Source organism: Penicillium angulare, assembly GCF_028827245.1.
Source record: "Penicillium angulare strain IBT 27051 chromosome Unknown utg000004l_segment0_segment0, whole genome shotgun sequence".
Classification (NCBI taxonomy): Eukaryota; Fungi; Ascomycota; class Eurotiomycetes; order Eurotiales; family Aspergillaceae; genus Penicillium; species Penicillium angulare.
This window is the reverse complement of record NW_026623163.1, coordinates 8,205,038-8,228,474: the sequence shown is the minus strand read 5'-3', so window position 1 is coordinate 8,228,474 and position 23,437 is coordinate 8,205,038. Positions and strand designations below refer to the sequence as shown.

General features: G+C 47.1%; 9 protein-coding genes across 9 annotated transcripts; 4 read left to right on the top strand and 5 right to left on the bottom strand.

Moving 5' to 3' along the window:
- Window positions 1-319: 319 nt before the first annotated feature.
- Window positions 320-965, top strand: N7478_006982 (mitochondrial 37S ribosomal protein uS13m; the record flags this gene model as incomplete). The annotated part of the gene is made up of 3 exons (XM_056923196.1): window positions 320-322; window positions 501-767; window positions 921-965. 3 exons carry the CDS (start codon window positions 320-322, stop codon window positions 963-965), a joined length of 315 nt encoding a protein of 104 aa, XP_056781233.1.
- A 387-nt stretch (window positions 966-1,352) lies between these two features.
- On the bottom strand, window positions 1,353-6,000 carry N7478_006981 (uncharacterized protein; the record flags this gene model as incomplete). The annotated part of the gene is made up of 6 exons (XM_056923195.1): window positions 1,353-2,695; window positions 2,769-3,031; window positions 3,090-3,094; window positions 3,394-4,204; window positions 4,263-5,776; window positions 5,842-6,000. The coding sequence occupies 6 exons, from the start codon at window positions 5,998-6,000 to the stop codon at window positions 1,353-1,355; spliced, it is 4,095 nt and encodes a 1,364-aa protein (XP_056781232.1).
- Window positions 6,001-6,894: 894 nt separating this feature from the next.
- N7478_006980 (putative zinc metalloprotease) lies at window positions 6,895-10,185 on the top strand (the record flags this gene model as incomplete). Its single annotated transcript, XM_056923194.1, has 3 exons — window positions 6,895-7,771; window positions 7,828-9,905; window positions 9,994-10,185. The coding sequence occupies 3 exons, from the start codon at window positions 6,895-6,897 to the stop codon at window positions 10,183-10,185; spliced, it is 3,147 nt and encodes a 1,048-aa protein (XP_056781231.1).
- A 415-nt stretch (window positions 10,186-10,600) lies between these two features.
- N7478_006979 (mitochondrial 54S ribosomal protein bL34m) lies at window positions 10,601-10,882 on the bottom strand (the record flags this gene model as incomplete). Its single annotated transcript, XM_056923193.1, has 1 exon — window positions 10,601-10,882. One exon carries the CDS (start codon window positions 10,880-10,882, stop codon window positions 10,601-10,603), a length of 282 nt encoding a protein of 93 aa, XP_056781230.1.
- A 776-nt stretch (window positions 10,883-11,658) lies between these two features.
- Window positions 11,659-12,165, top strand: N7478_006978 (uncharacterized protein; the record flags this gene model as incomplete). Its single annotated transcript, XM_056923192.1, has 1 exon — window positions 11,659-12,165. One exon carries the CDS (start codon window positions 11,659-11,661, stop codon window positions 12,163-12,165), a length of 507 nt encoding a protein of 168 aa, XP_056781229.1.
- A 380-nt stretch (window positions 12,166-12,545) lies between these two features.
- Window positions 12,546-14,131, bottom strand: N7478_006977 (zinc metalloprotease; the record flags this gene model as incomplete). The annotated part of the gene is made up of 4 exons (XM_056923191.1): window positions 12,546-12,778; window positions 12,835-13,774; window positions 13,839-14,021; window positions 14,117-14,131. The coding sequence occupies 4 exons, from the start codon at window positions 14,129-14,131 to the stop codon at window positions 12,546-12,548; spliced, it is 1,371 nt and encodes a 456-aa protein (XP_056781228.1).
- A 1,034-nt stretch (window positions 14,132-15,165) lies between these two features.
- zpr1 (zinc finger-containing protein ZPR1) lies at window positions 15,166-16,725 on the top strand (the record flags this gene model as incomplete). Its single annotated transcript, XM_056923190.1, has 4 exons — window positions 15,166-15,285; window positions 15,354-16,044; window positions 16,102-16,278; window positions 16,337-16,725. The coding sequence occupies 4 exons, from the start codon at window positions 15,166-15,168 to the stop codon at window positions 16,723-16,725; spliced, it is 1,377 nt and encodes a 458-aa protein (XP_056781227.1).
- Window positions 16,726-17,507: 782 nt separating this feature from the next.
- On the bottom strand, window positions 17,508-19,355 carry N7478_006975 (translation initiation factor eIF2 subunit gamma; the record flags this gene model as incomplete). Its single annotated transcript, XM_056923189.1, has 6 exons — window positions 17,508-17,538; window positions 17,607-17,741; window positions 17,812-18,284; window positions 18,349-18,675; window positions 18,728-18,736; window positions 18,801-19,355. 6 exons carry the CDS (start codon window positions 19,353-19,355, stop codon window positions 17,508-17,510), a joined length of 1,530 nt encoding a protein of 509 aa, XP_056781226.1.
- An 848-nt stretch (window positions 19,356-20,203) lies between these two features.
- Window positions 20,204-21,694, bottom strand: N7478_006974 (putative 60S ribosome biogenesis protein Mak11; the record flags this gene model as incomplete). Its single annotated transcript, XM_056923188.1, has 1 exon — window positions 20,204-21,694. One exon carries the CDS (start codon window positions 21,692-21,694, stop codon window positions 20,204-20,206), a length of 1,491 nt encoding a protein of 496 aa, XP_056781225.1.
- Between the last annotated feature and the right edge of the window lie 1,743 nt (window positions 21,695-23,437).

Here is a 23,437-nt window from a genome sequence, read left to right as displayed (position 1 = left end):
CGGGGTGGAGTGGAATAGCAAAGATGGAGAAAGGGATTAAGTAGAAGAGAGGGGAGGCCAGCTTGCAATGGCGTGCGGAGATTCCATACAAAGCTTTGGCACATGTGGTAATATTTGTAAAACAGTTCGCGAGTAAATTCCCGGAAATGCAGATAAATTACCATAATTACACAAATTTGAGTTACAAATACCGGCTACGTTCTGCAAATATCACCCCGGAGAAACACTATTTCCAAAGATTTCTCCCGCATTGACCGATCGGAGAGGCAAGCAAATATCCAGGTATCTCTCAATTGACACCAATTCAGCCCCCGTCAAGATGGTACGTCTTTCTTATCATCCTCTCATTTATCAACTACTAACTTTCTTGCCCAGGTTTTCATTCTCGGCGTGAACTTCCCTGAGCGGAACCTTTTGAAGGCAAGCAACCCTCGATCGCAACGCACCTCCGGTCAATCATGATATCGCCCAAAGCAATTAACTAACCTACGGCCGAACAGAAATCCCTCCAGACTTTCTTCGGAGTCGGAGGCGACACCTCCTCCCGTCTTCTTGCCCGCTTCAACATCCACCCGACATGCCGCGTCGGCGAATTGGCCAACAAGCAGGTTCTTGATCTGACCGCCGTACTGTCTGATATGAAGATTGAGAACGATCTCCGCCGTGAGGTCCTGAACGATATCAAGCGCTTGAAAGAGACGGGTACATATCGCGGTCGTCGCCATGCGTTGGGCTTGCCTGTGCGAGGACAGCGGACGCGCACCCAGGTGGGTTTACTCCATTCTCTCCATTCTTTACATATTTGATTCTTTCCCTGGATTCTCGCTACGGGATACGGTAGAAAGCTTTTTAGATAGGAGGCTCTGCAAAAACTGCGTTTCTCTGGTATTTAAGGGCTCTAGGCTAACAAGCTATATTAGATCAAAACTCCCGTCAGGCTCAACCGGATGGAACGTCGTCTGTAAATTCGCCAGACATCGCTATTATTGTTGTATTGATTTGAATTGGATAGTCTCGCGTCTTCTGTGAGAGGCATGGGATCGGCGTTTTGTTCTTGATTGCTGGCTCTTGATATACTTTTTTCCAAGCCAGCATGGATCTTTGTGAATGTACCACTCTACGAATGTATTATAGGTCTGACATGAGTAAAAGCAACATAACTAAAGCTTTCCACTCTATGCAAATCATGAATTCTTAGTGAATATATTATGGTAGACAATTGAAAAGGTATAGATATCCACATTCGTACGAGTCAAATATAGAACATGGCTAAAAAGGAAAGCACAAAACTAGTACATGAAAACTTTTGAACGACACCACATCTAGAACGCCAATCCCATATGTGCAATCTACTACTGTGTTGAGGAAAGAACACCTTCACCACGGTTGATCTGGATCCGCTTATCCTCACCTGCGCTTACAATACCAATTGCAGGATCCCAGCACACGCTAAAGACCTTAATACCTTCACCGCCAACACGCTTGCTATCGGCCTTACCCTCCTCCTCGAGACTCTTACGAGCAATCGAGTACACACTCTCTCCTACCACGCCATCCTTATCAGTCTTAGTAGAGCGAATATCCCAGATTCGGCATGTGCCGTCATGACTACCACTGATGAGGCCGTATGCGCTATGGGGGTCACGAGCCAAGCTCACGACGGCATTGGTGTGTCCACGGAGTGTCATAGCGGCCACAGTAGTGGCAGAAGCACGGGGATCAATAAGAGTAATATGGCGAGCGGAAGTACCGGCTGCCAACAGGTTGTGCTCGGGCAGATGCTCGAGGGAGAGAAGCGAGTGGGAGGTAGTGCGGGTATCGACCAAAGAAGCAGTGACCAGATCCCAAGTGCGCAGGGAATGGTCCCAAGAAGCAGAGTATCCAACAGTTGAATCCTTCGCATCGAAAATAGCAGCAGACACGGGGCCTGTGTGGCCGGACAAGAGAGCCAAGGGTCCGCGCTGCGCTGCGCTGACAGAGGTGTTCATCTTTCGTCGCTTCGAGTTACGGCCATGGCTTGATGAAAGTAGGTTCTCCGGTGCTGCGGGGGCATCGGCCTTCTTTGTGGACCAGAATCCAACAGTATGGTCAGAAGAACCGCTCATAAGGCGATTGGATGGAGCATGCACAGCCAAAGAATCAACGGCGGATTTGTGTCCGTATAGCTCCAGTTGAGGAGTTAATTTGCCGGTGAAATCGCTCGCATCTTCAGTATACTTCCATAGTCGAACGGTGCGGTCCAGACCGGCTGTGGCGATCTGGTTTGGCGACACAAATTTGGCGGCCTTGATAGACGCAGTGTGTCCACCTTCACTGGGACCAGGCGATGTCGCAATGATCTCAGATGACATGTTCCAAATACGAAGTAACCCATCGTAGCTTCCAGACAAAATTCTTTCTTGGCCCTTGGAGAACTTAGCACCTGAGGCCCAAGAGGCGGCAGGCGAAGCCTCGGAGAGCACGTCGGTAGCGCTAACCCAATCATCATGTTCAAAAGAAGCGATGTGCAGTGGAGGAATCAGAGCGCGGACGTATTCAATCTCGAGAGTTGTTTCGGCGGAGATTCCATTCGCCGTAAGGTATTCGTCAATCGAGGTGCGTAGAAATGTTCCATTGATCAAAAATTCAAACGGGACCGGCTTTTCACTTCCGAGCAGGTTGTTCACCAGGGTTGACAGCGCATAACGTCGTAGACCTTTAATATTATCAGTAAGACAATTCTTAAACCATTGAGTCTATTTTGGATAAGTGGTGCAGAGTATTCTTACCAGTAGGGACGAGAATTGGGCCAGTGCTTTCAGGAAGAGCAACATCCTCCTGCTTGCTGGTCAGCTGCACACGGACCTGTCTTTGCGCAGCTTCCTCAACGGTTGAGTTAAGTTCGTCACTCATGATGGATGAAAATTTGTCCAGAATGGGGGTCGTGGACTCTGTTCTGGTGTGGCTGTCGCTTGAACAAGTCTGCACTGGGTGAGGAAAAAATACGGTGACCGGTGCGGCACAGTAGCGCAGAGCGCGGAGATCAGCCCCACTATCTAGTTAAAAGGACGCAGTCAACTTCTTATATCTGTCTGGACTTGTCGTAATACCTTTTCTAAAGCGTCAGGTCCCTATCCTCAAAGTATGATGACAATACAAACCAATGGTTTAGTTTGAAATCTCAGAATAAAGTCAGAAATACTCTCGATACGTAGTCTAAGGCTAATATTGAAATCAACAATGTCATACACCTATCGGATCTCATTTACCCAAAGGTTAAGAAGGTCAGACATTGGGAGAAATCAAAGGTATAGATCAGAATTATGGATAACTAAGCAAATTTCAAATATGATTCTAAAGTATAAGTGGCTGGTTTGTTTATGAGTTGTAAAAGTAAGACTAAACGCTTCATACCCGTGGCGCTCGCCGAATCTCTGCAATAGCACGTCGGCGATGGTCCGACTCTGCAAATAGAGCGACAATCAAGTCGATCACTTCGTCCATGGCAAACTCCAGACCTAATTCACCCTCAATCCACAGAAACTTTATATCGGCCAATGAACTCTCTAGAATGTTGATTAGATATTGGAAGCGAAGCCAGTTTGGAACATAGACAGCAGTGACTGGCACAGCTTCAGAATCTCCGGTTTGTTCAGGTAGGAAGAGATCCTCCAACTTAGAAACCTGGTTGCAGAAGGACACTAGTTGTTTAGATTGCTCCTCGGAGATGTCGCCGAGATCTTCAATATCCATGATTATCTTGCCGATAACCGTAGATAAGAGAGATCCAATGGACTGAAGCAGTGCGGAATGAGATAGGATGGGCTGCCATTCCTTGTACACATCGCGAATTCGGTCAACACTTGCACTGACGGCATTCTCACACTCTGACTTGTACGGATTTTCAGAGCAATTTCCGAATGCTTGCGCGCCATCGAGCAAGTCGGTAACAATAGTGCTTTGGGTTTGCATCTCTTTGCTGTACGCAAACTTTCCGAATCTTTCCAATGCTTGCACATCGGGACTGAGTCTAGCAAGGTTGTGTTCTTCGATCAGCCCCTGAACACGACCAGCGAGGTATAGACAATCATTGTAAAGATAAATTTGACCCGAATTGAGCTTGAATGCATAAGACGAGGAGGATATGGCTTTGAACATCGCCAAGATCAAGGTTGGGAGTGCGAGTAGACCAGCACCAGAAGAAGCGACGCGAGATTTTGAGTGCCTATATATTGGTTAGTGTTATCGACTTTCGAAAGGAGTTATATGGTCTAGTCATTCACCGAGGTTGAGTAATATCTTTGGAATCGAATATTTGCCGGAGAACAATTTCGAGGATGGAGTCTGGAATGTCGGTAACCGTATAGACTTCCTTGAGAACGACTTCCTTAGGCTTGGCCGGGTCTCCAGTAGGTTTATGGTTTTTGTTTGCTTCGGCTGGAGGCTTTGCCTCATTTGCCTTGCTTTCTTGTTCATCGTCATCATCGCCCCAGCCCCAAGCATCATCTGCACCGTCCTCTGCTGTGGGGTTGGGCTCATCCGGTTTGGTTGTTTCTTCAGTGTCCTCATCGTCGAGACCCCATGCACTGACATCTTCTTCATCTTCATGATTAGCAGTCGGGGCGTCGGGCGCTGGGGCTTCTTCCTTGTCATCATCCCAGTCTGCATCCCAATCATCGACAAGTGCATTGTCAAGAAGATCATTCTCCTCTTGGGATATTTGCTCCTTTTCGATCCTTTCAACTTGCTTGGTCGATCCTTTGCTAGCAGCGATTGCCTTTCGTACGCTGTCAAGAGAATCAACTCGGCGCCGAGTCAACCAGAGTCGGGGAGCTTGATTAACCCACGAAACAAGCTCTTCTTGTCCGCTCCAGCCCCAGGACTCGATCTTTTGGGTAAATTGCAAAACACTATTCAAAGTATGTTCAAAGTCCTCAAGGCCATCGAGAGTGGTTGGAATTGCAGAAGAGAGCCAGCCTGATATCGCTTTCGAAGAGATAGTTTGTATCAATGATTGAGAAAGACTATCCAAAATTGACGAGGGAAGATTTTGTCGGAGATTGTTGAGAATATCTATGACGCGATTGAATGTGTCGGCTATAGTTGTCTCGGAAAGTTCAGGCTCAATGCGAATGGCTGTTTCCGTTACGTCCACAGCACGACTGTTGCTGTCTGCTCGAGGTAGTAGAATCGGATCAATGATTGTTGAAATAAGATCCTTCTGTAATTTTTCAGTGGCAGGATTAAGAATGTTCAGGCGTGAGATGGACGAAATTGTGTCATCTAATGAATCGGCCCCCGCAACAGTGACAGCTCGGAATTGGCTCTTTGCGCGATCAACATTGAGCTGTTCGTCCCAACGTTGAAGTACGGCTACCTCGATCTCATCTCGTAGTCGGGCCACCTCACTTGTAAGTATTCCCATGACATTGGTGTTTGAGAAAGGAGTATCCTGGCCGATTGCTGCTGTTGTAGACTCTAACTGCTCAATGGCCACGGTGATTTGACCAGCCCCCAAGGCAATCCGACCGGACTCCAGCTGTTGCCATAACCGCTGCACCTCTTCCAAGGTTTCTGTCACGGCCTGGTTGAATGCGATTTCCGTCTCGATCAACCCAACTTTCGCATCGGCGTCTTCCACCTTTGCTTGAAGTGGTTTGGTTTGTTCATGCTGGGACACGATTTCCCGCGCAGTCACTCTGGAGCGCTCTATGTCTGCATGGAGTTGTTTCGCTTGGACGATCCACTGGTCGGCATCGAAGGTGTGGTTCTCTCGGCTGAGGGAGCTGATCTCATTCTATAGTTTTGGGGCATGTTTGTTAGGAAAGAATCGACAAGACATATGGAATGACTTAAGCTTACCTCCACCTGTTCTCGCGCCTTTGATATTAACTCCAATTCCTTTGCTAAGCCTGCAGCTGGGAACTTGGCTACCACAATGTTCTCCTCTGGATATGCGCCATCCGTGACAAATCCCAGCACAGCCTGGCAAATGTCACCTGCGGAAGCTTTCTGCGGCATAATGCTAAAGTTCCAAGCTCCGAATTGGCAAGACTCACAGAAAACAAAGAGTTGGTGCTTGTCTTTGATGTCGAATCAAGACGATGATCGGAGAAAGCGGCGAGCTGTCAACAACCGCGTGACTTTGGGCGTCACCGCCCACGTAGCTGCATCTGTGTTGTTCGTGGAGTCAAATCTGGGATCGAAACTTAAAAAAATCCCAAAAAATGACCGAAAGTTGCCCAAAGTATTAAAAACTCCATAATAACTCAAAATCAAAATTAGCTAATTCGGCCGTAATGACTGGCTATCGATAAAATAACCCAAACATCCTGATATATATGCCCCAGTCATCCACCTGGCAGACACCCGCAACCGCTTTGTAAGGAAACGGGATCCAAACTCCACCTAGGCCCAGCACACAGAACAAAGCTTCAAAATCCACCGTGTCTCGGTTTTGTCTACTTGGATTGAGTCGGGTGCAAACTACTCGGTCCCTGTGAGTTGCTCCTGGTCCTTGCTTCTATGGTGTCAACCCCTCCAGAGCTCAAAATTTGTCTGCCCCGCCCACGTCACACATGCCCGCCGCGGCAACTTTTAAAGCGTGTGTCTTAGAAACTCCCTGATTGGGATCTCTTTGGCTATTTGTGCTGCTTTCTGTAGCCTTTTCTGCTGTTGGCTTGTTGCATATTGGCTTGATTCCTCATTCTGGTAACTATTTGGCGCTTTTTTGTCCCAAATCACACTAGACGGCGGGGCTATTCAGGAGCTGTGGGTGGGACAGCTGTCGCCGCGGCGTTATGATATATACCATACTATGTACGCATGAAGAAAGAAGAAAGAAATTACTAACTATGAAGCAGATCTTTAAGCCTTCGGCGAGATATTTACACTGGGCTAGCCCCATTGATCAAGATGTCTCACTTTAAGCTGCTGCAGCAGTTCAAACCGGACTACTCGCCGAGCGAGTTCACTGAATATGAGTCCCAACGTACTGGAATGCGCGTGGTTGTCATCGACCAGCAAGGCCCTAAAGTAAATGGTTACTTTGTGCTTGCTACCGAAATTCATGATGACTCGGGCGCCCCTCATACTCTAGAGCATCTTTGCTTTATGGGATCCCGCAACTACCGTTACAAGGGTTTCCTAGACAAACTCGCTACTCGTGTATACTCTAGTACAAATGCTTGGACAGCTACTGATCACACCGCATATACCCTCGATACAGCAGGTTGGGAAGGATTTGCCCGGATTTTGCCTGTTTACCTTGAGCATGTCATTGCTCCGACTTTGACTGATGAAGGTTGCTACACTGAAGTTCACCATATTGATGGCACCGGAAATGATGCAGGTGTTGTTTACTCTGAGATGCAGGGAGTGCAGAACAATGCGGCCGAGCTGATTGACCTGGCGGCCAGACGTTTGACATACCCTACTGATGTTGGTTTCCGATATGAGACTGGCGGTATGATGGAGCAGCTTCGTGTCTTGAGTGCGGAGCGTATTCGAGAATTCCACCGTGAGATGTACCAGCCCAAAAATCTTTGCCTCGTCATCACTGGTGAAGTGGACCAGAAGAACATGTTGGACATTTTGGATAAGTTTGAAGACACGATCTTAGACGTGATTCCAAGCCCAACGGCCCCATTCAAGAGACCCTGGGTGGACTCCAAGCAGACACCATCCTTGGAGAAGTCTGTCATTGAGAAGGTTGAATTCCCTGAGGAGGATGAGTCTTTTGGCGAGATTGAGATCCGATTCCTTGGACCGGATTGTAACGATTCTGTTCAGTGTATGTTGAAAAAGTAGACTTGTGTGAGAAGATGAATTAAACTAACATATTTGCAGCCGGTGCTCTTAATGTGGCTCTCCTATACTTGGCCGGGTCATCTGCTTCTTTGCTAGAAAATACCATTGTCGAGAAAGAGCAGATTGCCAGTGCCGTCTACTACGCGACAGAAGACCACCCTAGCATCGAAATCCGCTTCACTCTGACCAGTGTTGAGACAGAGAAGCTTGAACAGGTCGAGAAGAGATTCTTCGAGATTTTGAAGGAAGCAATGGAAAAGGACCTCGACCTGAAGTATCTGAAGGAATGCATTGAGCGTCAGCGACGTACCTGGAAGTTTGCCACCGAGAGCTCTGCTTCTTCCTTTGCCGAGTATGTCATCACCGACTTCTTGTTCGGTAAACGTGACGGCTCGACCATGCGGGACGTTGCTTCTCTGAAGGAATACGACGTTCTTGAGAATTGGACGCAGGACCAGTGGCGAGATTTCATCAAGAAGTGGATCTCGGACGCTAATCATGTAACAGTCCTGGGTATCCCATCGCAAAAGCTGTCCGATAAGGTGAAGGCCGATGAGGAAGCCCGTGTCGCTGCTCAGAAAGAGCGCCTTGGCGAGAAGGGATTGAAGGATCTTGCAGACAAGCTTGAAAAAGCTAAGGCTGAAAATGACAAGGAGATTCCAACTAAAATGTTGGCTGATTTCGAAATCCCTGCTACCGAGTCTATCCACTTTACGGAGACTGTCACAGCTCGCTCGGGCGCTGCCTTGAAGGCTGGACGCCCTGAGCATGCTCTTCAAAAGATCATTGATAGCGATGCCAACAAGGCAGACCTACCTCTTTGGATTCACTTTGAGCATATTCCTAGCAGCTTTGTGCAGTTTTCTGTTCTTCTCTCCGCTCAGTCTGTTCCTATTCAGCTGCGCCCTCTCCTTTCCATCTTTACTGAGGCACTTTTCAACATCCCACTCCAGCGCGATGGCCAGACCATTGATTTCGAGCAAGTCGTTGTTGAGCTGGAGAAAGACACCGTTGGCTATGGCCTGGAGGCTGCCCGGGCTCTTGGAAACTCCGAGATGCTTCGTGTTTCATTCCAGGTCGAGCTTGAGAAGTACGAGACCGCCATCGCCTGGCTCCAAGAGCTTTCTTGGAACACCATATTCGACGTAGAGAGACTGCGGGCCATCACTACCCGACTTCTCGCCGACGTCCCCGATGCCAAGCGTAGCGGTGATGACATGCTTGCTGCCGTCCATGTGATGATTCACTACGCAGAAGAATCTATTGTTCGTGCTCGAAACACCCTCGTCAAGGCTCGTTACCTCAAGCGCGTCAAAAAGCTTCTCGCAGACCAGCCTCAAGAAATCGTGAACCGCATGGAGGAGATTCGAAAGTCTCTCTTCCAGCCTGAGAACGTTCGCGTTGTGGTTATTGCAGACCTGGAGAAGCTTCCTAACCCTGTCTCCGCATGGAAGCCTTTCGCCGAGCGCCTTGGAACCAGTGCTGAGTTGAAGCCTATCACTAAACGCCGTGATCTGCTCAGTGACGCTGGAAAGAACATTGGTGGACAATCCTACATTGTCCCCATGCCTACTGTTGACTCTTCATTCGCCTACGCCACCGCCCGTGGTCTCGATTCCTACGACGATCCTAAGTTGCCTTCTCTGTTGGTAGCTACATCGTACATGAACGCCGTCGAGGGTCCCCTTTGGGTGGCTGTCCGTGGAAAGGGTCTTGCTTACGGCACTAATTTCAGCCACAACATCGACACAGGCTTTGTCAACTTCGATGTCTATAGATCTCCCAATGCTCACAAAGCTTTCGAGTCTAGCAAGCAGATTGTTGAGGACCACCTGTCTGGTGCGACACCCTTTGACCCACTGATGCTAGAGGGTGCTATCAGTAGCATTGTCGTCAGCTTCGCCAACGAGCAGATGACCGCTGCCAGTGCCGCACAGGGCAGTTTCATCCGCCAAGTCGTCCGCAACCTACCTGCAGACTACAAGGAGAAGATGCTGAAGAGGGTTCGCGATATTAGCGTGGACCAGGTCAAGGATGCTCTGCGTGGAATTATCCTGCCGCTGTTTGACTCGAAGACGGCCAACCTTGTCGTCACCTGTGGCACTGTTCTCGAAGAGGTAAGCTTTCTCTAATCTTGTTATACCAGATACTTGAGGTATCAATATCAAAAGAAATTGAACTGTTTGTGCTAACTCTTGTATTCAGCCCATCAGGCAAGGCTTCGAAGCCTTTGGATTCGCCCCCAAGGTTCAACCCCTGAAGGAATTCGAGGATGACTATGGCTTCAAGCTTGGTGCCAACGAGGAGGAGGAAGAGGATGATGATGACGATGAAGATGAAGATGAAGATGACGAGTCCGGATCCGAATATGACAGTGACGAGGAAGATGATGAATGAGCTTGCTTAATGATCACGTAGAACTCAGAGCAGCATAGAATATAAAATGGCAATGGAGTCGTGCTGCATGAAGTTACTACAAAGTATCAAAACATCCACAGAGTAATTGACCGACTCTACATGTACATTGGCGGATCCATGACCTTGAAGACAAAAGTAAACGAATCAAATAGCAAAAATAAACGGCTGAATTGACAAATAATCTCACACTTCCTAGATAACAACTAGGAGAAAATGTATAGTAGTTATGATACAAGGCCAAACGCAAGTGGCTTACCACCTCTATGCCCATCCGATAGTAATCGTATTCCTCTCAACCAGTATAAAATGCGAACCAGAAAGTAGTTCTCTCCTGGAACTCCCCAATCCACAAAACATTTCCAATTGAGGCCCCATACATCTCATGCAATGCAATCTACCAGCTCATATTCCTTCGGCCTTTAACGCGGCGCCGTGTAAGAGTCTGGCGGCCCTTCTTCGACTTATTGCGCGCAAGGAAACCATGACGGCGCTTCTGCACCAATCGTGAGGGTCGGAAAGTCACGCGACGCACGCCAAGAGAGGCGGAAGCAGAGAAAGCGCGGGTCTGACCCTGGCCCTGGCTGCTAGCCTGGCCCAGTTGAGTCTGGGCAAGAAGCGAAGTGATAGACGGGGAAATGGTAGGAGTAGTTTGCAGCTTGGAGAAAGAGGTCTGCATTTGGGTTGGTTGACGGAGTGCTGGCGAGGAGAGGAGAGAGGAGAATTGCCTGGAGGCAGCTGGTTGTGATGTAAATTGAGAGAGTCTGGAAAAGAATTGTCAGTTATGTTCAGAGTGGACGTTGCTTCCGGTTGATTTTGATTTGAGATAGATTGGTTGCGTTTCGTCTGTGTTGATGCTGGAGGACTTGGGTTGCATTACATGTTCATTGGAGCTCGGGCGCTGGAGCTTGATGCCCGGAAGGAGGGTAAGGCCCTGCAGCGGAGACAGAGCATTTTGGGTTTTGGTGTCGGTGGGAGGTTTGGACTTGCTGAGAGTGGCTGTTGCGGGCTCGGAGTTGAGATATTGGTGCTGGCGCGGTGTTCGGAAGTCGAAAGAAAATTAAGCGCGGAGCCGCAGGGATGGACCCGCCTGGAGGAGTCAATAGAAGAACAACAGTTCAATATAAAGGTAGTTTTGAACAAATCCGGCTTAATGGTTAAATCGTTCAGAGATTTAAGAGTTACTCATTCTTCAATATAGACTTAATTCCCAGAATTGGGTGATCTATATTCGATCTTAAGAAATTGATGATTCTCAAGACTACCATTTCGGGACTAGTGCCGCCGAAATTCTTTCGCGATTCGAAAAAAAGTTACGGACTTTCTACTCCTCCAGACTTCCAAAGTTCACGCCAGTTCGGCCCCATATACTCTACAAGGCACTTCCGGCCTTAGAGCCTTTCTATTTCTCTGAATTACCATCCTACCAAAAAAGAATCTCAACCACCGCCCAAAATGAACAATCCAGGCCCCACCTCTCTCCCACCAACAACCATCCACAGCTCTCAAAGCATTAGCCAATCTGCTGCGCATGACTTCCTCGCTGCATACCTTACTCGTGCAGCCACAGACCCAGCTCTGCAACCTAATGCCAGCATTAACGAGCATGGCCCCATCTCCCGTACCACCGCCGCAGCACCTAACCTCATTCTCCACAATCTGAAGCGTGTGCAAGCTGGTCTGGCTGGTGAAGTCCTGGGTCAAGATTTGACTGTCGCGAAGTCGAACCCTGGTGAGGAGTACTTGGACGTTCCTGCTGCCAGTGGCGGTCAGACCGCAGAAGGCGAAGGAGATAACGATCTTGAGATGAAGGAGCCCGGGTTTGAGACGGAGGCGGAAGCTTTTGAACAGCAAGAATACTCGTCGGCCGCTGTTGATAAGGAAGAGAGGAAGAAGTTGAAGAAACAGAGACGAGTTGCGGAGAAGAAGGCTAAGGCGCAGAAGGTGGATGAGTCGGATTGATTGACTTCTTTCCTTTGATGAATGGGAAGGTGGGAATTCGCTTTTTGTGTACTTCAAGCTGTGCATTGGGTCGGAGTTGTTTCTTTTCTTTTCTATTTTTTCTACCATACGCTTTTTGGTACATATAAGGACCTCAAACGTTTGTCCATATTTATTTCATGTCTAGACAAAAGTGACATTACTGCTATCAATAGACTATATCTGGTTTAAAATCTTCTGAAAAGCGTGAGCCTTGTCCAGCCCTGCTTTTCCTTCTTTCTTTTTCCCCGCTCTTATATTTCATAGACATGAAGATTTCAGAAATCCCATCATGAATTTAGAATAAATCAAGATCAATACTTCAAAGTAAGAATTTGAGCAACGAGTAAGCTAATACCCATTTACAGTTCACGATCAGCGGCCTTCACAGGCTTCTCGCTGTCCTCAGCCTTGAGGTCAGTGACCTTACCACCCTTCCAGCCCAATGCAGCAAGACGCTCGGTCAAAATTGGGTGTGAGTAGTGGTAGCTGGCATACATCCAGTCAGCCTCCATGGTGCTCAGGTTCTGGATCTGCAACTTAAGCAGCGATGAAGCAAGCTCGTCAGAGAATCCAAGGCCTTGGGCGAAAGTATCTAGTAGATAGTAAGTATTTTCGGCGCGGGTCACAGGGGATTAGAAGATAACTCACCAGCTTCAAACTCAAACTTGCGGCTCAGGATGTTCATTAAAAGCTTGACAACAGCGTCCATAGGCGCCAGGGCGTCAGAGAACAGGAGGAATCCAATCATGATGGGCTGCTCCTTGATGAAGCCGAAGGACTGGTACAGGGACTTGTTGTTGACGAAAACAGAGAACAGGGCGAAGATGTAGAACATGTGGAATTGCGCGATGCCGAAAAGCTTGGTGGTGTGGCTCAAGCTCCAGTGTCCAAGTTCGTGGCTCAGAACAGCAACAACCTCTTGTGGCTCGCTCTTCTCAAGCAGGGTGTCGTAGATAACGATGTGCTTCTTCCAAGGCAGACCGTAGAAGTAAGCGTTGCTGTGGGCGCTGCGCTTGCTGCCATCGATAACGTGAAGCTCGGACAGGGGGAACTTCAGCTTCTTTGCCAGGTTCTCAACGCCGGTCTTGATATCACCAGGCTCCAGGGGGGATAGCTTGTTGAAGAGCGGGAGGATAACAATGGGGTAGATGGTGATCGCGAAAACCTGAACGAAGACACCGAAGAGCCACAGGTAGTAGAAGAACGAGTTGCCGGTTTTCTGCACGATCTTGAGGAGAGCACTGATGATAGGAGCTCCGAGAACAATTCCTAGCATCTGACCCTTAAGCATATCAGTGACCCAGAGACCGAGTGTCTGCTTGTTGAATCCGAACTTCTCCTCGAGCACAAAGGTGTTGTAATACGAAATGGGAAGCGACAGAATAGTGGACAGAATGTTGAAACCGAAGATGAAGACTAGCGTTTGAGAGATCTCGCCCTGAAACTGGCCGGGAAGGTACCGTGCCAGCAACAAGCCGCTGATACTCCAGAGCTTGGGAAGGACATCACCGTAGACGAAAGCGACATTTTGCAGTTGACCGTAGAGACCCGAGATTAGACCGAACTTAGACTTGGCGCGACCGTACGCCTAAACAAATAAGTATCAGCTTGAGGCCAACCTGCATGTAGAGCTTGAGAGTTCCACGACGTACCTGACTTTTATCATAGACATTTTGAGAAACCTCTCCAGCGAGAACCTTGGGAGGGGCCGTCTTTTGCAAGACCTTATATTGACGGAATGACAAGACACCTTCCAGGAGGAACTGGCCCAGGGAGAACCCCACGAGCACGTTCTTCCATGGGAAGAGCGGACGGTCGAGGATACGCGCGAGTTGCTGACACAAATATTAGCAAAGGAGCTCTCAAGCTGGTACCTTTCAAAGAGTATTGAAGGAGGAGTATATAGAAATTAATTCCATCAGGTACTTACCTCGAGAATCCACATTTTGTCAACGCGCGATAGTGTCAAGGGAGAGAAATGTCAAAGAGGGCTAGGTGTTATTGTTGTCCGGGCGCCTTAGTCAGATCCGGGGCCGGATCGACGATGATGCAGGGGGCGCCTTGACCATTCTTACTTGCTGATCTAGTTTTTTTAGTTAACTCAGTACCTACAGGTCTGTACAAGTAGAAATTTTCCCGATGCGCTTCATCACTTACGAGCTAAATATATGCAAATACCTACTTACCTTTGGTTTTTTTTTTTCTGTATGCTCTCTATGACGCTTAACCGGAAGCTGCATCAGAAGGTGCCTTTATCAACTTGAATCAGATAGACCCAGGGTACTAGTGGTTCAAAGGGCTACTAGATAAATGCATAGGTAAACCTGGGCATTCCTACGAAGAATAGATGGCTACAGAGACCATTTATCATTCATTTACAGACTCGGAGAAGTGGGGGTGTGTATTTGGGGGAAATTTTATGATTTTTATCTTGATATATTCAAGTTCTCTGGACCTTGTTGAATACTATATATATCATCTATTACAATGCCCGACGACTTTGAACTTAAAAAATGATATGACGTGCTCAATGGTCTGAATCAAGATTTGAAAGTGAACTGAAAATGATACTTTCATTTGTCTCCAGGGCTAGGACTCCTCATTTTTCTGGAGTAGGGCCGCTTTTTCTTTGAGAATTTGAACCATGTACACAGACAGGTAGCTTCTGTATGTATATGCATAAAGGCGGAGAAATGCACATCATTAGTCAGCTGCATCTGCCCCTCCTGCACAAGCTGCCCCGCCTTCCTCATTCAAAATTTGTCAGAGTTCGAACGGCAGAATGTCATAGAAAGTTCTAATATCCGGGCGGTCAGCGGTTTTTTCCTAGGGCTTTAGACTTGGGCTGGAATCGACATCTTTTCGCCTTGGTGAAACTTGCATCTGAAAATAATCACAGAAGGCAGTACCTATCTTGAAGATACAGTCAAGGTTTTGTTCACCTCATATACCCCGTGCAGCCACTACAGACCATCCATAATGTCCGCCGACGCCGAGCCTACACAGTCGCAGTTCCAGAACGTGGGAGATCTGGTGGAGCGCGACGATGATACCGGTCTTATGTCGGTTGAGAGTCTCTGCATGAACTGTCATGAGAATGTATGCCCTGTCAATCTACAAAAGTGCGCATTTTGAAATGGAAAAGAAAACATCTAACCGGCTATTAGGGAACTACTCGCCTCCTCCTCCTCCGTGTACCATTCTTCCGTGATATCATTCTTGAGTCTTTCGAGTGCCCGCACTGCCACTTCAAGAACAACTCCATCAAATCCGCCGGCCAGATTCAAGAGCTCGGAAGCAAATATGTCCTTGAAGTTGAGAACATCGATGATATGCAGCGCCAGGTTGTCCGCAGTGACGTAGCTGTCTTCAAGCTTGAGTCTCTGGGTATTGAGATGCCCAAGGAGGGCCAACTTACAAACATTGAAGGCCTCGTACAAAAGATGCATGAGAGTCTCGATTCTGAACAAGAGTTACGCAAAGCTCAAGCTCCCGAGATGTACGATGCATTGGTGCCAATCATTCAAAAGTTAAAAGATATCCTGGATGGAACGGGCTTCCCCTTCACCATCTCTCTGGATGATATTACCGGTAACTCTTGGATCGCCCCCAGTACTACCGACAAGGGAAATAAGTACAAGAGAACCGAATACCCCCGTACCCACGAACAGAATGAGGAGCTTGGCCTTAGCGGCGAGAATCAGCCCGCGCCTAAGCCGCTCACCCACTTCGGTGATCCTGAGGACCTGGATCTCGTCGATGGAGTCTACAGTCTGCCTTCGGATTGCCCAGGCTGTGCGAAGGACTGTGAGGTTAACATGAAGAAGATTTCTATCCCTCATTTCAAGGAAGTTTTCAGTAAGACCATCTTTATTCCTCTAGCGTTTATGCCACGATAGTAACCCGGTATTCTAGTTTGGGCGACTGTCTGCACTCACTGTGGATATAAGAGCAATGAAGTCAAGACTGGTGGCGCAATTCCCGATAAGGGCAAGCGTATTACTTTGTCCATTGAAAACGAGGTTGACTTAAGCCGAGACGTTCTTAAGTCCAATACTTGCTCCATGTACAGTGAAGAGCTCGAGCTTGAAGGTAAGAATCTCTTCATAATTCCCGGATGCAGTTTACAGTACTAACTCAGGTATTTTAGTGCAATGCGGTACCCTGGGATCCCGATTTACCACCGTTGAAGGTCTTTTGACCGAGATCCGGGATCAATTAACCTCTACTATCTTTGATATTGAGGATACAGCCCGCAAGGGTGGTGATAGTATGTCTACCAACGAAAAAGGAAAGTGGGAGGCTTTCTTTGCTCGACTTGACAAGGCCATCAGTGGAGAACTCAAATTTACACTCGCTTTGGTGGACCCTCTGGCAAACAGCTATGTGCAGGATCTATTTGCCCCCGCCCCTGATACCCAGCTCACAGTTGAAGAGTATGAGCGTACTGAAGAGGAGGAAGATGACCTCGGTCTCAAGGATATGAAGACTGAGGGTTATGAAAATGACGCAGAGAAGGCAGAGGAGAACAAGGAATAGATGATTACATTTGACAAAAGTAGGATGTTTTGTTTGATATGAATGCATATGACTATTTACGCCATTTAATTACCATGTCACATCCAATGAGATACTTGAACAGCCTAAACTAAATCCTGCCCTTTTCTGCGTTGTGATCGCAAGGCCCAAGGTAAAATAGTTTTAGAGACCAGTATATTTTTAACGTGTTGATCGTTTCAATGTTCATGCATAAATTGAATAGATAGATACTCTTTCCACTCTACATTTTTCGAGCATAAGACCTATACCGATTTACATATGACTTGTCCATGCAGACGCAAAATCAATGAAAAAAAGAAAAAAGAAAAGAAACCTCTTCAAACACAACTCCCTAGAACACACAACAAGATAAAAAAGAAGCATATCTTCTTCATCGTGACTCATTTCCTGATACTCCATGCATTCTCCAGATCTGGCCCACCCCTGCAGCCTCAGAGAGATACTGACCGACAGCATCTCAAAGGGTGGCGAGGGTGTTATCCGGACCAAGGAGATGGAGCAGGATTATAATAAAAAACCTCCTCTCTATTTAGCCGGGGATATCTGTAAATGTCATACTTCACTTTTCCGACTCGTCGTGACCGTTAAAAACTTTTCTGCGCTGAGATACACCGCGAAGCAAAATCCTTGGATCCATCAAGCCGAAATCTTATCCACCGCGAAGGACACAAAGTTTCCTTTGTTGAACTCTTCAGACATGGTGGCAGACTCCTGCCATTGATAGGATCCTTAGAACTGGATGTTTATCTAGATGAACAGCTTTACTGCTGAACAGGCTCCAGAATGTTACCGCTAAAAAGACAGTTAGCTCATTGCCCTCGGAAAGTAGATATCAGCCCAATATAAGAGTTATGACTTACGCAACAACGTTGGCCCAACCAATCAGACGCCAGTGCTTCTCGACTCTTCGGCTGATGGCGATCTTCTCGCCAATTTCTGTGCAGGCAGGGCTGGTCAGGGCAAGCTTAGCAGCATCAGCCTTGACACCGATGACACTATTTGATAAAATGGTTAGCTCACGTAAGTTCATCAAATAGATGTCAGGAAAATTGAAGGGTATCTTACCGAGCGCCAGCAGCGGAGGAACCAATGTTGACCATGAGAACCTCGTTCTTAGCAAGCTTGGCAACCTTGGCTTGCTTGCCATCGGCAGTCTTAACACCCAGCAGGCGACGGAGCAGGAAGTAGTTGACCTCAATCTCGGTGTAGATGGAAGGCAATTGGCCGCGGTGGCCCAGAACAAAACCGACCAGACGATCAGCACGGCAAAGAGTGGGATCAATGAGAGTTCCAACACCAATAAGACCACCAGGAACGGCGAGCTTGAGAGGATTTTGCTCGGCGAACAAACTCTCAATGCGGGAGAAAATGGGACGGCATTGCACCTTTCCGTCCGAGTCCTTAGTGACGAGACCGGGACGAATCTCAATCTCATCATGGAGCTTAATGACACCGTTCAGAATGGAACCACCAGCAACACCACCCTTGAGCTCGTCAATCTCAGCACCGGGCTTGTTGACATCGAAGGAACGAATGACCTAGTAAAAGGAACCATGAATCAGCTATGAACAGTCATTTAATTTATCCGGAATTGGTCCTTACCATCATGTGAGGCTGAGCAGTGAAGTCGCGAATAGGAACGGGAATGCGGGAAATCAGAGCCTCGCAAACAGCGTCGACGTTGTACTTCAACTGAGCGGAGATAGGGATAATAGGCGAGCCGTCGGCCACGGTACCGCGAATGAATTTGAGGATAGACTGGTAGTGTTGCATGGCACCCTCCTCGCGCATCAAATCGACCTTGTTTTGCAGGATAACGATGTGGTTGAGTTTCATAATCTCGATGGCAGCCAAATGCTCGGAAGTTTGTGGCTGGGGGCAGGTTTCGTTTGAGGAAATCAACAGGAGAGCTGCGTCCATGACAGCGGCCTAGATGAAAATTTAGGGGAAAGTCTGTTTAGATTAGGATATATGAACTTACGCCGGACAACTATTTCGAGAAGTTAGAATTATGTATCGCACAGAAAAAGGTGTAGGGTTAACTGTAAACTTACCATAGTAGACATGAGAATATCGTGACCAGGGCAGTCAACGAAAGACACATGGCGCTCCAGTCTGTAACGACCCTCACAACCCTCCCGCTCGCAAGGCGGGTCAACTTCCTTCTCACTACCGTAACTTCTGTAGCAGGTTGGTCGAGGGCAAGCAGGGTTGTCACACTTGTAGACCTTGGCGTTGGCATAACCGAGCTTGATGGTAATGTTTCGCTCCAACTCGTTCTTGAATCTGACAGTCTGCACAGTAGACAGAGCCTTGACGACTGTACTCTTTCCGTGAGCGACGTGACCGATGGTACCGATGTTGATGGTAGCTTGGCGAGCAATGATCTCGGGCGACAAAGGAGTCAATTTTGACAGGTCGAGGCTGCTGGGCTCCGGCTGCTCGGGCAGCTCAGGGCGCTGCTTCTGGGGTGGGGGGATGGACTTCTTCATGGCGGACTTAACGGGCTTGTCGAGGGGCTCTTGGTCGTCGAACTCTTGGGCATTGTTGCCGTCCAAGATAGGCGAGCCGGGCTGGCTCTCGTCGGAGAAATCTCCATTCGCAGCCATATTTGCAAATGAGAATTGGTATCGCACACGTTAAAAACGGCCGGTCTTCGTCTCGGCGCGAAGCGTAGGAGGAGGAGGGGGTGGTTGAAAGTGGCGGAGGATAGAGTGTGAGCCGGATGAAAATTGCAGGGTGGGCGATATGATAATGGAAGAATGTAATGGTGGGGGCTTTGTGCAGTGGAGAGCGAGCGGGCGGTGACTGGGTGTCGCCTCTACAATCAAGTCCGTGTATGGCACACACGACAATTTTTCAAGTTTTACATACTTAAAACTATTTATCTACTATTAGTTCTTGGTATGATTGTGGTAGAATCTACTATCAGGCCTTTTCTAAGGGTGTTGAGTTTGTGGACATCTGGATTGATGTTCTCTGCATGACTCATTTGGGCCGAGAAAATCTTTTTATTGAAGCCACACTTCACCTCTGTATACATTAGCCAGGTGCATCAGATGACATCCAAGGTTTTTGCTATATTCTTATACATTCAGCCAACATTAAGTACTAGTAGTATCTATGAAAATTTTATCTACCCATATAGGTAGATATATGGCCCAATAACTATACCTAGATATGTACCTCCGTATGTAGAGTAGTACCGTGACCTAGGTAGATATGCCCACCAAACCCTATTAGTAGCTTATTTATCTAGCAACGGCTCTAAGTCGTTTTCAGCTAACATGGAATCACTGGCAGATTTAGACTACACGGATCAAACTAGCCAGGACAATGACTTGCTGCTTAGGAAATTTTCTTTTTTTACGCTCATTATGATCATGTTCGCTGTCCTCAAGATATATTTTGGTCTAACAGTACAAAGGGTATAAAGGGCAAATACGGACACGAGTATTTACTCGTCATCACTCTCATCACTATCGTCACTATCTCCCTCCGCTTCATCGTCATCCTCAGAGTCGATCAGCGTATCTGGATCCTCCGCCGGCAGCATAACAAACGATGCCAGACAGGTGACGCGGTTTCCGGTCTCATATGTGGTCAACAGAGCGCCCACTTGGGGAGTGCTCTCCTTGGCCTTTTTGGCTGAAGCGAGTTCTTTGCTGGAGACTCTCCAAATGCGGACCACTCCATCACTGTTGGCAGTCACAACCAAGATTCCATCGCGAAGTTGTTTAGGTTGATCTTGGAGACTCAGGACTTCAAAGTCCTTGATACGGCCCGGGAGGCCGGCTTGCTTTCCACCGACTTGAGCGACTGCGGTGGCATGAGGAATGGTTGAATCAGCGTCCTCCTCGACTTCCTGTAAATCGCCAGTCGAATAGAAAATGACTCGGCCATCTTCAGTGGAAACAGCCAGTAGATCTTCCTTCTCATCTCCTTGTGTAGGCCGCGAAACATACTTCATCTGATGAACCTTGCTTCGTGGATTGGGGACAACTCGGCATTTGGGAGTCGAATCAATTCCAAACACCACGACACCCCATTCAAAAGCCACAGCAAACTCCTCACCAGCAGCATTCCATGCGATGCGTTGACCTTCTCCCTTGCTCCATTTGCCTTCCTTGACACTCTGCAATAGCTCTCGATCAAAGTTCAGCACACCGGCTTTCTTTCCTGTCACCAAATTCCAGAGTCTCATACATTTCTCTCCTTTTCCAACACTCAACATAAGCTTCATACTTGGGTGCACTGCGAAATGATTCACTCCAGCCGGAGCGCCACCTTCCGGTGCTGTGTCACCACTGGGTCGACCATAGACCTTAGGCCGCGGCGCTTTAATGGTTGAGACGACACTCCAATCACGTGTCTTTGATACGGAGATATTGTTATCTTCACCAGCAGCAAGCAGCTTGCTTCTTGAGGGGAAGTTCAAGGCCGAAATGCTGGCGGAATGGTGCAGGAGAGCTCCCAACTCGCGGTTTCTCGGGTTTTCAAGAATCTTATTTCCGGCTAAAGTCGGCACTGTAGGATAGTCTTCGTTCACGGCAGGTGGAGCGGCAGAGACGGAGTAAAGATTAATACGCTCGTCGGTAGAACCGCTGGCCAGGATAACATTTTGCGCTGCGGCTTTGTCGGTAGCCTTGGGAAGTGGTGAGAGGGCAAGACAGCGAATGGCAGAACCATGTGCTTCGAACAAAAAGGTATCAACGCATTGGATCTCAGATTTGGATTCTTTCGAGGTTTCCTTCTTCGACTGGAGGGCAGATGCGGGGATGCCCGCAGTGAAACCGTGCAACACCCGTTCATAAGAACCGGTGATCACTTGGACGGTCAAAGCTGCATCTGGGGTTGCTGATGGTGTAGGTGCGGACTTGACAGTCTTAGCAGGGGATTGAGCGGGGACTGCCTCCTTGGGAGGATCGTTTCTCTTCCGCTTGGCCATTTTTTATTTTGTTCGGTGTGGGTTGACAGATGGATTGTATGTCAATGATAGAAAGCTGGAGCTTAACGGGATTTTTTTTTTCTGCTGGTTATCGATAGGAAGTTGTTGCCTTGACACCTGAAGTGGCCCAGACTTTAAGACCTGCTGGATACACCCTAACTTTACTACTTACACCCCAATATCCCTCACCGCCGTATTTGTAATACAACCTAAGGCACGAAGGCATCCATAATTCTGCCGGCAGCATAAGTACGGTCCGGAATCAAACACACACACTTAAAATCTCCATGTAAAATGCATCCATTTTATTAATGATTTAACAACATTTATTATACTAGCAAGTTGACTCATTCCAAGCTAACCCAAAGAGGAAACAGAGACTAATTTTAAAAACACCAGCAAATACATTTTCAGCCGAATTAACTAGCAAATCTGTTGATCTACGGACACCCAGGCCTTTTATACCCCTCCACACCGCAATTTCCACATATTAGCAGCCTCCTCTAAGATTGCTGAGTTAGTGGCTATTATAAGCCTTGTTGTAACCATTGCTTATAAAACTCACGATCTACAACATCTTCAACGGTATCCAACTACTCCCATAGGCTTAGGATTCACCCCTATAACCCCCCTAAGGCTCCGGGGGCTCGGGGGGCTTACCGGAGCGAATCCGAAGCCTATGATAGTGGCTATAAGCCCTGTAAGCTATATGGTGCTGTATATAACCCTAGCAATATCCATTTTCTCCGATCATCCCGTATTCTTAATTCCTGTACAAGAAGAAGATCTAGGTAGAATTGCGATAACCCAATGGCCTAAAGCTGCCACTATAGATAGAAGAGATAAAGAGATAGTGATTTTCACTCAGTATAATATTAGTTTATTTAGTAGATACATAGAATACCGCTACCTTTACCACATATACAAAATATAGGAATTTAAGGTTTTTCGGTATAGAGAGGAAGATATTTTTTAATTTCTTTCTCTAGACGACAAATGGCTAGAATTAAAACTTTCTATATAATATTTGGTAGTAAAAATGTATGGAATCTATAATCTATAAATCATCCAAATATCTAATCATATAATTAATATTAAATATCAATATATTAACGCTAAATTATCCGTTCAAAGATCTCAAAAGCTCCAAGGAGCGTAGTTAAGGTTCCCTATCTAAATATTAGTAGAGAATTCCTTAATAATTATAGGAGAATTACCTATTAATCACACTTAAATGCCCAGTGTACCGACTTATTCTGAGATATTGCAACCTCACCGAGATAAAGATAATTACATATATAATAGTGTAAGAACATCTTTGTATTTATAGGATTAAGCCATTCCTTCTAGATATAACAAATTAGCTTAGCAAAGATCTCATAACAGTAAGTTTACTGAAATTCCAGCCATTTTTGTTCATAATCTTAAGGAGTTAAAGCAGTAACAACTTTATGCCAGAGCTACTTCATTTTACCCCATCAACAAAGCTTCTCCTACCATATACAACCATTTGTTAAAGGCAGAATTTCCTGTTTTTTTGCAACTTCTTTGATCTCCCATTCAAGATACTACCAAATAGGAGTACATACATAGGCAAGGAAACACTTATTAATATACCACAGACATAGCATATAGTTAAGTGTAAAAACCATTTCCATCGCACTAAGAATTACAAGCTCCTTATCTATAAACACAGTTAACGGCTCCGGTATTGATTCCACCGCTAAAACCAATTATAATTGC